The sequence below is a fragment of the Brachyhypopomus gauderio genome, chromosome 1 (genome assembly GCF_052324685.1).
Source record: "Brachyhypopomus gauderio isolate BG-103 chromosome 1, BGAUD_0.2, whole genome shotgun sequence".
Lineage (NCBI taxonomy): Eukaryota > Metazoa > Chordata > Actinopteri > Gymnotiformes > Hypopomidae > Brachyhypopomus > Brachyhypopomus gauderio.
The window spans coordinates 32,658,239-32,673,360 of NC_135211.1; the positions used below are offsets into that span (position 1 = coordinate 32,658,239).

Consider the following 15,122-nt stretch of genomic DNA (forward strand, 5'->3'; position numbering starts at 1 on the left):
TATATGAGTCACCATAAAACGTAAATATACTCACTAATATTAAAATTGTATATACTTTAGTAATGTTATTGATATATAGAACTATATTAGCACCTATAGTAACACCATCGTGTTAAAGATACTGTAAATTTTAGTGTGTCCAGTAGATGTCAACAAAACGCGAGGACAATCGTCAGACATTCTCAATCGATGCTTTCTCGTGTGACGATAAAAAGGGCTTGTAATAGAACACGAGCTTTATCCATTTCTTCAAGATGGCCGATCCAAATGCAAAACAAACGAACCAAAAAAGGTTTGTATATCGTCTGCAGTTCTTGAATGGCGTACACTCGTTCCATACTAATCTATATTACTATCATGCGTCTTTACAACCACATGTAATAGAAAGCGCATTTTGCTAGTTAACTTTGGGCGCGTATACGTCCGACACACCCAGTAAAATAATAGCTGGGTCAGTGGCAGCCTGTATGCTACAGTCTCACACCTTCGTTTGAGAACTAAAGCAATGCCAAATGATTTTTGTTTTGCAGTGTTAAAATAGCAGCTGGTGCGGTGGTATGTGTTGAGAGTGAAATCAGAGGCGATGTCACTATCGGTAAGCAGGTCCTTCATCGTTATTTCCACCCCACGTCGTCGTTCGGGAAATTTCGAATAAAGGTTTAAAAAGTATTTCTACATTTCAGGGCCAAGAACTGTGATACACCCCAAAGCCCGGATAATTGCAGAGGCTGGTCCGATCGTCATAGGAGAGGGCAACTTAATCGAAGAGCAAGCGCTTATCATTAACAGGTAGAGTTAGCTAAATCATTACTAATTCTCTCCTAGTGTATTTTATATTGTAGAATTGTATCACAGCAATGTATTATAACATTGTAAACAATCAAGTTTGTTTGTACTGCAGCATTTCTGAGAACATTTTCAAATTTGTTTTCAGTTATCCTGAAAACATCATGCCTGATACAGATGGTGTTGAACCCAAAACGATGACAATAGGCACCAACAACGTTTTTGAAGTTGGCTGTGGTATGCTTTGCATTAAAGATCTGTTACTACTATCTATAAACTATTTGTTTACTATTAATAGCAGTGATTTACAATTATTAACCAATTTGCCTGTAATAAGCCCTACTGAGTGTGTTAAAAATGTATTATCAGAAGCCTTTATATTATTGCTTACTTCTGTTTAATTTCGACAGTTTCCCAAGCACTGAAAATTGGAGACAACAATGTCATTGAATCTAAAGGTAGCGCAGTTCCTTTGTCTTTATAACAATGAATAATCTACAATGCTAGGATGCTACTTGCAAATAAGTGACCATCCAGTATGAATTAAAAAGTTTCACATGGCTGCGGCCGCTCCCTGCCCCCTCTGGCTGTTCTAGCCGACGTAGGGAGGAACGTGATTCTGACGAGTGGCTGCATCATCGGGGCATGCTGCCAGGTGAACACCTGTGAGGCGATTCCCGAGAACACGGTCATCTACGGCTCCAGCTGCATGCGACGGGTGCAGACGGAAAGGCCACAGGTGAGGCGATGCCGCACACCTGCCGCACAGGCCTTCACAGAGGGGTCTTCAGATCCACACACAGCAGGGCCAGCTTGTGTGATGAGTGAGCTGATATGACTTAACTGATGAATTAAATAATCAGTAAATCGTTCATGTAAGGGGTGGACAACCATGCCAAAGACTGACTACAGCTATAGAAGTGTGTGTGTGTGTGTGTGTGTGTGTGTGTGTGTGTGTGTGTGTGTGTGTAAATGTTTAAATATTGTTTATTTATAAATAAATAAGATTTTGGACTAGCTCACTCAGTCAGAGGGATGTCATAGTAGACAATATTATGAATAATTTGTGAAGTAATATGCCTGTCTCGTAAGCTTGTGGTGATGAGGCATCCTTTTGAGCTCCAGTAAGACATACATCCTCACATCCCCTTTGTCTTTTTATCTCTGTCTCGCCGACTGGTCGTCTTACTCTGGTGGTTGTTTTTATTGTTTGTTTTTTCCACTCCTCAGCCCCAGACTCTGCAGCTGGACTTTCTGATGAAGATTTTACCCAACTACCACCATCTAAAGAAAACAGTGAAGGGGTTCTCCACCCCTGCCAGAAGCTGAAATCAGTCTTGCTTGCACACAAGCGTTTATGTAACACAAACCCAAAGCTTATGTTTCACTTCACTGGCCAGTGATCACTACAGTCTGGTAATTATTAGCTATGTGCTACATTTGTCTTTAACTTTTGTATTTATTGTTGCTTGATATTAAAGGCATTCCCACCCGCTACTATGATACTGTGTGCAGTTCTATATTAGTTCCGCTAGGTGTCACTGTATTGACGCTCTTCTGCTATGTAGAAGAGTATCAAAGTTCGGAATTACGAGATGGATGATGCTGACGCCTGTGAGATTGAAGCTCCGATAATGTATTTAAAGACTTAAAGGGACAGTCCTACTGCTTTTTAGCTTTAATGAAGAACATTGAACTGCTCCAACTCTCACACTGCCATTTATTTCTTTTTTAAAGTTCTTCTGTCTGTCTTCTGTACTTGATTGGCCTTCTGTGTTAAAGCATCGTGACATGACCTTTGGATTTCACCCGCTCTCCTGCAGCCTAGCTCATGTGTGAGCTACAGGCTGGGGTCACCCCCTCCGAAGTGCAACAGGGGTCATGGCTGTGACAGTGCGTGCCACCAAACACCAAAGTACAGAATACGGCAGGGCTACACCACAGCAGTACAGTCATGCTCTCAACACTTCTCTATTGTGTCAATGCTCCAGCACATGCTGCTATGATTGGTCAGTAAACTATTGCACTCTTTATGAGCTACATTGAGCTGTTGCAATAGAGAAGCTAAATGCTGATCCCCCCCCACAGACACATACACACAACCAGCACATGCTTCACACTAAACGTGGAGTTTCAGATGTGGGCTGGTGCAGATATACTTGCTCCAGATGATGGGCAGAAGACGGTCACATTGTGCTTTTGTTCCAGCGCTGCAGTCATGACATGGCTGCTTGCTAGTAATGCGTGCTGGCACATGACTTGATGCTTATAAAAGCACTTAGAGGCCAAATCTCACTTAAATGTCAGAAGGCATAGTGTAACTGGAGCAGCAGAAGAGTCTTCTGCTTTAGTATGTACAGACTGCACTGCAAAATCAGTTCAGCATCTTTCTGATGAATTTATATAGTGTATATTTCATGCTTTTGAGAGAGATATATAAAAAAGTTTACAGACTCACAGTTTAGCAGGCTGATGTAAATTGTGTATGACCCCAAATGAATCAACTGGAATTGGATAATTCAAAAACATGTCATAAATATGTAGACATAATATATATATATATATATATATATATATATGAATTTCAACCTTTTTTTGTTGTATTTTAAACTCTCTACACCACCGCCCCCTCTCTCTCCCTGCACACAGAGACACACAAAGAAAGTCCTTGTCTGCCTGCATTCATTGCTTAACCCTCTGACTCACTGACCTGTTAAAGCTTAACCAGGCTGCTTTGTTAAGACAAGCTGGGCTTTGAGGTGCTACCACATACAGGCAGAATGACTGATTGGATTCCTGCATGAAGCACAGGTCATGGTTAAAAGTGGAGGAAACATGCACATTTTATTCTATAGATGTGAGGTAAAAAAATTAAAATAAAATCAAACATTGCGAATGGCTTCCAGATAAGGCAAGTTGGATCAGAGCCTGTTGGACTTTAGTGTTCTGACATGGGTTAGGGTATTTTGCTCTTGCAGTTAACTGGCATGATTTCCATGGGCTTTTAAGATGACGTGTTTAGCATTAGTTCTGTCTCTTTGTCTTTTTTATGTTTCTGTCTCTGTTTATATATCCCTTGTGCTCTCTCACCATCTTACTATTCTCTCTCTCTCTCTCTTTCTCTCTCTCTCTTTCTCTCTCTCTCTCTCTTTCTCTCTCTCTGACTTCCACACAAACTTTATGAAGTAGTAAAAGGGACGCTGGGGGTAATGACCTACGAACCAAGTTCCACAGTTCCCCAATCAGCACCTTTGCTGTATTCTTCCACCAGCCCTCTAGTGGGAGCTGCTGACTCTGGACAAAAAAGCTAGAGGAGGAACTGGATCCTGCTAGTGTCATAAGCAGCTGCTATAGATCTGTGTCCACTCTCAGCACAGAAGAGAGGCCACCCGTGGTGTATGTGTGTGCGTGCACTCGCGCACGGACATAGACAGAAGAGCTATCTGTGTCTGTTTACAACTCCCACCACAGATATGAGTGTAATTTCATGTCATCCACTCAGATATTCTATTCCTTCCTTTGTTGGCTCCAGTTCATTTATGTGACTCAGAGAACAGAATGCTGAGGGTGTGTGTGTGTGAGATAGAGAGAGAGAGAGAGAGAGAGAGAGAGAGAGAGAGAGAGAGAGAGAGAGAGAGAGAGAGAGAGAGAGAGAGGGAGGGAGAGAGAATGGGCATCGTGTTTCTGAAAATAAAAAGGAGTAAAAGCTGTTGTTTTTAAATATGCTGTACCACAAATTAAGCCATCTGACCTTTTCACTTTGGGGATGTTCAGAGTCCCAAGAAATCCTTTAGGGCATCACTGAACACAAGACTGTACATCAACACAGAGAACAAACAAATAATTTTGGAATGCTGTAATCTTTTACATAACTGGTTTAATTTGAATGGTTTTAAATGTAAAATACTAAATACCTCAATGTTATTTGCCTTGTATAAGATACAATTTGAAGTAGTCTTCTAACAAAGACGGAGTTGAAGGAAGTTAATACTTAATCCTGTGTTCTACCAGTTGAACAGTAACAAAAGGCATAAAATGTCGCAACCTGTAGGACTGAGAAGATTTGTGTGTAGCATTTCTCATTCACCAAAAATCATGTTTGCCCAAGCGGGGAAGGATGGGCCAATGTCGGAGGCTTTAAAACTCGGCCAGTATCCCAATACACAGAAGTATCGCCCCATTACGCAAAGTTCATTTTGCGGGCATGCGCTATATTACCACCATAAGGTTGCTAAACATAACAGATAAAACAGTGTACGGCCACAAGAAAAAAAACCCAGTCGGTCAGTTCGGCCCCATGCCCATCCCATCGCTGATGCGCAAGAGGAAACTTTCTCCAAAGACTAGAAGTAGACGCGCTCGCGCCGCGACTGCAGCACGAGCGTTCTGGGCGGCAGCGCGAGGAGGAAACAGCAGCCTGCTTCTCTACACACGAGTTCAGTGTCCTGACACGTCGGAGCCGAGAGATCTTTCCCCATTCCTTAACGACTTCTAATGAGTCCAGTGCCACACGTTACTCGTCTGTTATGCTAAATTTGGGTAGATTACGGTACATCAACTTGACTGTTTTGGGCTACGTTCAGGGGGGGAAAGGAGAACGGTATTTAATTCGCTCGAGCGGTTCTTAAGGTAAGTCGGACAAACCGACCAGACGCTGGAAAGGATTTGAAAAAGACCTTATTTCAAGATGAACAACAAACCAGAAAAGGACAACGAGACTAGCGAATACAACCACGAGGAAGAGGTGAGTTAGTAGGGTGTTGAACTGCGAATGTCGTGTTGCTTTTAACTTGTGTTTCCCTTCCGCCTCTTCACATAACGAGACAGTAGCCGTTGAGATAGCGGCGTGAAATATTTCTGAGCTAGAAATAAAATGACACGAAAAGGAAGTTCACGAACTTTCCTGCCCGCTTCTGTGGATTATTGTAAATAAGGCATCACCTGGCCACAAACCGATAGCTGTTATTACACCCAGTAATCAGCCTGTTCGTATTATCACAAAAAGACCAATTTCCCAACATTAATCCAACGTGCTTTAAGCTGGGAGGTTTTATTTTTAATCTAGAATGACGCAAGGTGACATTGCCGAGGTATTAGTCATTGTCGTTCTAGATTTTATCCGTTATCCAAACTAGCTGACTGTTTATTTTTTATCCATGTTGATATTGTTTTTACTTGAAAAACGTTGTAAGACCACTGACTGGACAATGTCCATATCAACATTTGTATACATGGTTTTGCAACCTAACACTGGGTGCAGTTTCCCAATTAAGCGCGGAGTCGTCGGTTCCCCGTAATTGGCTCTGTGAGGGGCTCCGTGTGCAGCTCGCGCAGCATCGCGCGCTATCGAGCCAAGATGCCGCGCGTGTCAGTGCAATAAGGTGACTGCAGTTTGCACTATATTTGTTTTGGAGGTTGTATCAGTTCATGTCGCATCACCTCACCGACAAGATGATGATTTCGAATGTGGGGATGTTCATGTTGTAATGTGCACCAGTTCAATGTCTTTGTTCTTTTAAAATTACCTGGCTCCTCAGTTTGGTCCTTGATGTATCAGCCCTTCTTGTGTGTGTGTGTGTGTGTGTGTGTGTGTGTGTGTGTGTGTGTGTGTTAAAAGGCATTTTAAAAGAATAGTTGCTTGTAAATCCCATGTGTCCCATTCTCTAATTATGCCCGTGTGACTCAGAATCAGATGAATATTGCACTACAGCCAATCACATGCCATCCTACTGTATGACAAACTCAGTCTGATTCAGATCCAACTGTCATAGGCTGCACTGCTTACACATAGAAGCAACTGGAACCATAATGCCTGTAATAATATAACATTAAATTAACAAATGATGAGCTTTTGAAGCAACGCCCCTGATTTAAATGTTTTGTATTATAGCCACACCCACCATCATATCTATTGTGGCTACAAAGCTTTGGCTTGAGATGAGTTTCATTTCATTTGAGTTATGCTAACTCATAGAGTGTTGGGTATCAAAGTAACCATGTTCATCACCTCAGTTTCCAGACAGCGATTAGGCTGTTTCCAGGAACACAGGATGACTGGAATCAAAACAACAGTGTCTCATCCTTAGGCCATAACAGACAAAGCAAGGCAAGTTTATTTGTATAGCACTTTTCATACACAGCGGCAGTTCAAAGTGCCGAGAGCAGTTTCAATCAGATTCAGAGAGGGCGATGCAAATGTGTTCACCTACTGCCGTGTAATCAATACCCATATCAAATGATATTTTCAATCCACATATGACTCTGCAGTTCCAGCAAACACTGGTGGTTTGTGGGATATTTTACATGCTGATGTTTTCAACACTTTCACAGGCATGGGGGGGGGGGGTACCTTACAGAAATGTCACACAACAAAATATGGTTCTCTCTCCTAGAGTTCAGACTAAACTTGTTGTGATTGTGTGTGTGTTTATATGAAACAAATATTTTTTCTGATGACGAACTCTGGCGACCACAGTAACATTTACAGGATTTTCTCACTGGAGAAAATATGTGTAGCAGCTCGAAGCTGAGTGTGTCCACAGGGGGTAGAGACTGTTTATGTATTTCCCATTGTGTGTGTGAGAGAGAGAGAAAGACAGTGTGTGTGTGTGTGTGTGTGTGTGTGTGTGTGTGTGTTTGTTTCCTTTGCTCCATGGATTTAACCTCCTTTGTACAACTAGATGTGATTTTGATGGGGGAAGGGCAAAGAAGGAAAGAAGGTACAGCTATATAATTGTAGCAAAAGTGTGTGTGTCTTTGTGTGTGTGTGTCCTGCTCTGTCACTGTACATGTCAGCAAGGGGGCACATGCATTGCTGAATTCATAATGTGTCTCTGCTAAATTGCGCTTTGCCTCTACGCCCCTCAGATGTTGCAGGTTTATTTTTAAAACTGCCGGGGGAATTGTCATCTTATCTTGGCCATTTGTCATCCCAGCGACAAGAGGTATTTGAAAAGACAACAAAGCTTTGCGTCAAAAACGGCTGCTGGAGAAGTGTCGTCGCGTGCGCAAGAGAGAGAGAGAGAGATAGAGAGAGAAAGAGAGAGAGAGAAATAGACTTGAACAAAGGCAGTGTGAAACAAACTGCTTTTAATGTTCTAAATCCGCCTCACAGACAGACAGAGGTGTGATGTAGTTTGAGAGTTTGTTTACAGACCTGCTCTGTTTGAGAGTTTGTTTACAGACCTTCCCTGTTTGAGAGTTTGTTTGCAGACCTGCCCTCAGCTTCAGTCTCCTCTTCAGTCTTTAATGCAGTTCAAGTTAATCATGTTTATTCCTTTGTGGTTGTCTTAGTGTGTCTTCATGAAGCTTTATTTTTTAGCCTCTGTCTGTCTCTCCATCTCCACATTTCTCTTTTTTCTTGTAGAACCGTGTGGTGATTCAAATAAATTTATATTAAATGGAAAAATTAAGCCATTATAATTAAATTATTATCTAAATTTAATTTGAAAGGTAATTTTCAGGAATGTGACTGTTGCAGAGTTCTTTTAGATTTAGATAGCACATCCTGGTAATTTAGAGCAAAAACAAAGCATACATGTTTATGAATCATTAATCTCCAGATGTAGTCTAGCTATTACTGTGCATATGCTGCCCTAAGTGTAGAAGTATTCCACACATACAATATCTGATGATCAGGGTCTGATAATGAAGCACTTAAAGATCAAGTCTGTGTTACCCAGTCAGACATGTTTATGTTGCCATGCTAGAGCATAAAATCCATTGTCAAGCAGGTTAGATGTAAGGTAACACTCCATGGCAACCCGAGGATCTCTCTCTCTCTATTTCTCTCTCTCTCTCTGTCTCTCTCTCTCTCTTAACTCACTTTAACTTTTAATGTTGAGAGAAAGCCACACTACAATTTTGATTCATTTCTTTCCTTCCTTGTTCGTGCACGGATGGGTGAATTCTCTTTTATGTAGAAAATGATTGTTACTCAGTATTTACTGAGATTGTCCCTTTCTCTGGGATTTATACACATTGTTGTTGAAATAACAAAATACAATATGATCACAGTAAACACAATATAAAAATAGTTTGGTGCTCTGCCCATTGTCTTATATTTACTCTTTACTATACTTGTAGTTATGTACAGAATATAGTGTGTTTAGTGTGTCTCGGGATATTGTATACTGTAGTGAATGATTCATTGAAGAACAATGAACAAATTGACTGAACAATAATGATTATATTAGGAAACCAATACCAAGATTAGTACACAGAAAAACAGTAGTTTCATACAAGGTAGAGATTACTTATATAATTATAGCTCAAGGATATATTTCCTTAATTTGTACAAATTTAGCATTCAGTTCTGACTATTTGCATTTGTTATTTAATTTCTGATGTAAAATGTGTGTGTTTTTAAAGCATCCATGTTAAATCCTCCCTTTATCATTATACCCCTTTGTCCTTACTCTTCGTTTATACTATGAGATTAAGCATGCGTGACCACAGCAACAAAAAGTCCCATTTATGGTCATGAGTCATAGGGAGACAGAGAGAAGGGAGGGGTGGGGGACAGGGAGAATTCCCCCTGACCTCTCAGCTGAGCTCCAGGAGTGTGTTAGTCAGGTGAGTGTGTTAGTCAGGTGAGTGTGTTAGGTGAGTATGTTTTGCTGTGTTTCACTGTGTGTTTAGGCTGCAAGGTTCGTCCTGGTCCAGCATTTCTTACTTTATCAAATGCTGTTAGTCAAAAAATAAGCAACACAAGAAATGAGAGAGAGAGAGAGAGAGAGAGAGAGAGAGAGAGAGAGAGAGGAAATATAACCACCAACTTTGAGTTAATAGCAACAAACATAGCAACAGGGTCCAGGGGGTTCTGACCATATCAAACATTTACTTTGAGCTTCTACCACACTAGCACTGATTTTATTCAACATTCTATATTTTTTATATTTTTATTTAATTTGAGGGCACGAAATTTTGAAGTACTTTGCTTTGATGTCTCGTGGAAAAAATGGAATAGGATTTTGAAAGAGGGGAGTTGAGAACAAGCCAGTAGGGGCTAGGCCTCAGGTTTCCTAACATATGACAGAAGTGAGTTAGCAGGCTGAAGGACAGGTGTTCAGTGTAGGGACTGTGTCCATTATGAAGAATCCCAAACGGAAAACGTCATGACAGACAGTAGGTGACGTGAAGGAAAGTTACAAGTTGCTGAGGCTTCATGGTTCTATATGGTTTGATTTTATGTCATAATGTCTTAACACTGAAGTACTTAAGATGCTGTCTTGGCTAAAAATGGATTATACGTAACCCTTATTGCCACCCCATGCTTAGCCACTGCTCGTGCAATTATTTCATGCGTAAAAAAATCTTGAAACCTTCCCCCATCAGCAGTGTTTTACATGCTTTCATTCTTCTGGACCTCATAGTCAGAGATTTCTCTTGGAGTTCTCAGTCTGCTTTCTGGAACTGACACCTCTGTGGGACCCAGAGATGTGATTTCACAGCTATCCAGCCAAGTGCTAAGACAGCCCCCCTCCCCCTGCTCTACTGTGACCATTAGATGCCCCCCGGCTCAAACTCAGATAAGATAAGAGAGTTGGTCTGACAAGCCAATTCTGGCCACAGGCCTTTCTGGACCCTGCTGTTGCCAGGTTACCTTTGTTTGTTTTGGTGGAATTGTTTTGGTGACTGGTTCCACATAGGTGTCACATGACCACGGACCTGAACACTGTGGCGTTTGTATGAATCTTTGTGGCGTTTGTATCATATCTTAACCAATACTTCATACCTAAACATTATAAATATATATTTAAAGGCCAGGGATTGATCAACCAATCTGTTCCATTCCACAGTGTTAGGACCGCTCAAAGACTTAATCTGTACTACATCACTACACTTTACTGTCTATACTACATTTCTGCCCACAGGACTGCTGGGTATTTTTAGGTGGCATACCACTTTCACCTCAGCAGTGACACTGATGCATGTAGAAACCTTAGCAACCCTGCTGTGTATGCTCCACTCACACACCTCAGCTCTCTCTAATGTCACTCGTGTTGTGTTGGGACGGGTCCCCAGCCAGATGTCCATCAGCGGCGGTCCTCTGGTGAGAAAATGGCAGATGCTGTACTGGGTACACGGTGGCTAGCAGCTCATGACTAGTGGCTCATGCATGGCAAACGGTCTGTACCTTGGTACCGATCATATGTGAGCTAGGTGCAGCTGACACAGTACCCAGGAAGTGCATGTGCGTGGTAGGAGATTCTAATAAGGTGTTTGCTAGGTGTGTATTAGAAGATACGCCACAACAAAGTTGCACAGCATAAGGTTATGAATGGAATGTGTCTTCCTACAAATGTACTTGTTTTTGTTTTTCTTATTAAGTAGAAAAGTTCTGCTGTCCGCATCCATGTTACATTGTGCTTTCCTTCCCCACTGCAATCTCTTCCCATAAAGACTCATTTACATTGGAAACCCTTCCCCTCTGCAAACCCCTCCCCTGTCTGCAACCCCTCCCCCTCCTCATCTGCAAACTCCTCCCCCGTCTGCAAACCCCCCCACAGGTCCGGACACTGTTTGTCAGCGGCTTGCCCTTGGACATCAAACCACGTGAGCTCTATCTGCTCTTCAGGCCCTTTAAAGTAAGTCATGGCTACACAGCTACTCCATGCCTTTTATCCTGCATACCTGCTACTCCACGCCATTTGTCCCGCATTACTGCTACTCCATACCAGTTATCCCACATTACTGCTACTCCACACCAGTTATCCTGCAGTACTGCTACTCCATACCAGTTATCCCACATTACTGCTACTCCACACCAGTTATCCTGCATACCTGCTACTCCACGCCATTTGTCCCGCATTACTGCTACTCCACACCAGTTATCCCACATTACTGCTACTCCACACCAGTTATCCCACATTACTGCTACTCCACACCAGTTATCCTGCAGTACTGCTACTCCACACCAGTTATCTTGCATTACTGCTACTCCACACCAGTTATCCTGCAGTACTGCTACTCCATACCAGTTATCCCACATTACTGCTACTCCACACCAGTTATCCTGCATACCTGCTACTCCACGCCATTTGTCCCGCATTACTGCTACTCCACACCAGTTATCCCACATTACTGCTACTCCACACCAGTTATTCCACATTACTGCTACTCCACACCAGTTATCCTGCAGTACTGCTACTCCACACCAGTTATCTTGCATTACTGCTACTCCACACCAGTTATCCTGCAGTACTGCTACTCCACACCAGTTATCTTGCATTACTGCTACTCCACACCAGTTATCCCGCATTACTGCTACTCCACACCAGTTATCCCGCAGTACTGCTACTCCACACCAGTTATCCTGCATTACTGCTACTCCACACCAGTTATCTTGCATTACTGCTACTCCACACCAGTTATCCCGCAGTACTGCTACTCCACACCAGTTATCCCACATTACTGCTACTCCACACCAGTTATCCCGCAGTACTGCTACTCCACACCAGTTATCTTGCATTACTGCTACTCCACACCAGTTATCCTGCATTACTGCTACTCCACACCAGTTATCCCGCAGTACTGCTACTCCACACCAGTTATCCCGCAGTACTGCTACTCCACACCAGTTATCCCACATTACTGCTACTCCACACCAGTTATCTTGCATTACTGCTACTCCACACCAGTTATCCCACATTACTGCTACTCCACACCAGTTATCCCACATTACTGCTACTCCACACCAGTTATCTTGCATTACTGCTACTCCACACCAGTTATCCCACAGTACTGCTACTCCACACCAGTTATCCTGCATTACTGCTACTCCACACCAGTTATCCCGCATCACTGCTACTTCCTACCAGTTATCTTGCATTACTGCTACTCCACACCAGTTATCCCGCATTACTGCTACTCCCTACCAGTTATCTTGCATTACTGCTACTCCACACCAGTTATCCCGCAGTACTGCTACTCCACACCAGTTATCCCACATTACTGCTACTCCACACCAGTTATCCCACAGTACTGCTACTCCACACCAGTTATCCTGCAGTACTGCTACTCCACACCAGTTATCCCACATTACTGCTACTCCACACCAGTTATCTTGCATTACTGCTACTCCACACCAGTTATCCCGCAGTACTGCTACTCCACACCAGTTATCCCGCATTACTGCTACTCCACACCAGTTATCTTGCATTACTGCTACTCCACACCAGTTATCCTGCATTACTGCTACTCCACACCAGTTATCCCACATTACTGCTACTCCACACCAGTTATCTTGCATTACTGCTACTCCACACCAGTTATCCCACAGTACTGCTACTCCACACCAGTTATCCCACATTACTGCTACTCCACACCAGTTATCCTGCATTACTGCTACTCCACACCAGTTATCCTGCATTACTGCTACTCCACACCAGTTATCTTGCATTACTGCTACTCCACACCAGTTATCCCGCAGTACTGCTACTCCACACCAGTTATCCCGCATTACTGCTACTCCACACCAGTTATCTTGCATTACTGCTACTCCACACCAGTTATCCCACAGTACTGCTACTCCACACCAGTTATCCCACATTACTGCTACTCCACACCAGTTATCCTGCATTACTGCTACTCCACACCAGTTATCCTGCATTACTGCTACTCCACACCAGTTATCTTGCATTACTGCTACTCCACACCAGTTATCCCGCAGTACTGCTACTCCACACCAGTTATCCCGCATTACTGCTACTCCACACCAGTTATCTTGCATTACTGCTACTCCACACCAGTTATCCCGCAGTACTGCTACTCCACACCAGTTATCTTGCATTACTGCTACTCCACACCAGTTATCCTGCATTACTGCTACTCCACACCAGTTATCCCACATTACTGCTACTCCACACCAGTTATCTTGCATTACTGCTACTCCACACCAGTTATCCCACAGTACTGCTACTCCACACCAGTTATCCCACATTACTGCTACTCCACACCAGTTATCCTGCATTACTGCTACTCCACACCAGTTATCCTGCATTACTGCTACTCCACACCAGTTATCCTGCATTACTGCTACTCCACACCAGTTATCTTGCATTACTGCTACTCCACACCAGTTATCCTGCATTACTGCTACTCCACACCAGTTATCCTGCATTACTGCTACTCCACACCAGTTATCTTGCATTACTGCTACTCCACACCAGTTATCCTGCATTACTGCTACTCCACACCAGTTATCCTGCATTACTGCTACTCCACACCAGTTATCCCACATTACTGCTACTCCACACCAGTTATCTTGCATTACTGCTACTCCACACCAGTTATCCCACAGTACTGCTACTCCACACCAGTTATCCCACATTACTGCTACTCCACACCAGTTATCCTGCATTACTGCTACTCCACACCAGTTATCCTGCATTACTGCTACTCCACACCAGTTATCTTGCATTACTGCTACTCCACACCAGTTATCCCGCAGTACTGCTACTCCACACCAGTTATCCCACATTACTGCTACTCCACACCAGTTATCCTGCAGTACTGCTACTCCACACCAGTTATCCCACATTACTGCTACTCCACACCAGTTATCTTGCATTACTGCTACTCCACACCAGTTATCCCACAGTACTGCTACTCCACACCAGTTATCCCACATTACTGCTACTCCACACCAGTTATCCTGCATTACTGCTACTCCACACCAGTTATCCTGCATTACTGCTACTCCACACCAGTTATCTTGCATTACTGCTACTCCACACCAGTTATCCCGCAGTACTGCTACTCCACACCAGTTATCCCACATTACTGCTACTCCACACCAGTTATCCTGCATTACTGCTACTCCACACCAGTTATCCCACATTACTGCTACTCCACACCAGTTATCTTGCATTACTGCTACTCCACACCAGTTATCCCACAGTACTGCTACTCCACACCAGTTATCCCACATTACTGCTACTCCACACCAGTTATCCTGCATTACTGCTACTCCACACCAGTTATCCTGCATTACTGCTACTCCACACCAGTTATCCTGCATTACTGCTACTCCACACCAGTTATCTTGCATTACTGCTACTCCACACCAGTTATCCTGCATTACTGCTACTCCACACCAGTTATCCTGCATTACTGCTACTCCACACCAGTTATCTTGCATTACTGCTACTCCACACCAGTTATCCTGCATTACTGCTACTCCACACCAGTTATCCTGCATTACTGCTACTCCACACCAGTTATCCCACTGCATTACTGCTACTCCACACCAGTTATCCTGCATTACTGCTACTCCACACCAGTTATCCTGCATTACTGCTACTCCACACCAGTTATCTTGCATTACTGCTACT

General features: G+C 43.1%; 2 protein-coding genes across 3 annotated transcripts in view; both read left to right on the forward strand.

Annotated features, from left to right (window-relative positions):
• The first annotated feature begins 196 nt into the window (after window positions 1-196).
• dctn6 (dynactin subunit 6) lies at window positions 197-2,283 on the forward strand. The gene is made up of 7 exons (XM_077022156.1): window positions 197-292; window positions 531-595; window positions 684-789; window positions 935-1,023; window positions 1,197-1,244; window positions 1,383-1,525; window positions 2,017-2,283. The coding sequence occupies exons 1-7, from the start codon at window positions 255-257 to the stop codon at window positions 2,113-2,115; spliced, it is 588 nt and encodes a 195-aa protein (XP_076878271.1). The 5' UTR covers window positions 197-254; the 3' UTR covers window positions 2,116-2,283.
• A 2,684-nt stretch (window positions 2,284-4,967) lies between these two features.
• rbpms (RNA binding protein, mRNA processing factor) overlaps window positions 4,968-15,122 on the forward strand; it is a 30,440-nt gene continuing 20,285 nt past the window's right edge. For both annotated transcript variants that reach the window (XR_013132047.1, XM_077010591.1), the window contains exons 1-2: window positions 4,968-5,530; window positions 11,298-11,375. Coding sequence is in view for 1 of the 2 variants with exons in the window: in XM_077010591.1 (XP_076866706.1) it covers window positions 5,474-5,530; window positions 11,298-11,375 (135 nt within the window). In the remaining variant the exon portion in view is untranslated. The remainder of the gene's footprint in view (window positions 5,531-11,297; window positions 11,376-15,122) is intronic.

Bases quoted from the DNA above. Each gene is read 5' to 3' on its own strand.
- dctn6 (XM_077022156.1), top strand. From the start codon at position 255: ATGGCCGATCCAAATGCAAAACAAACGAACCAAAAAAG. The intron at 596-683 runs GTAAGCAGGTCC...TCTACATTTCAG, and splicing joins CAGAGGCGATGTCACTATCG to GGCCAAGAACTGTGATACAC. The intron at 1,245-1,382 runs GTAGCGCAGTTC...TGGCTGTTCTAG, and splicing joins CAATGTCATTGAATCTAAAG to CCGACGTAGGGAGGAACGTG.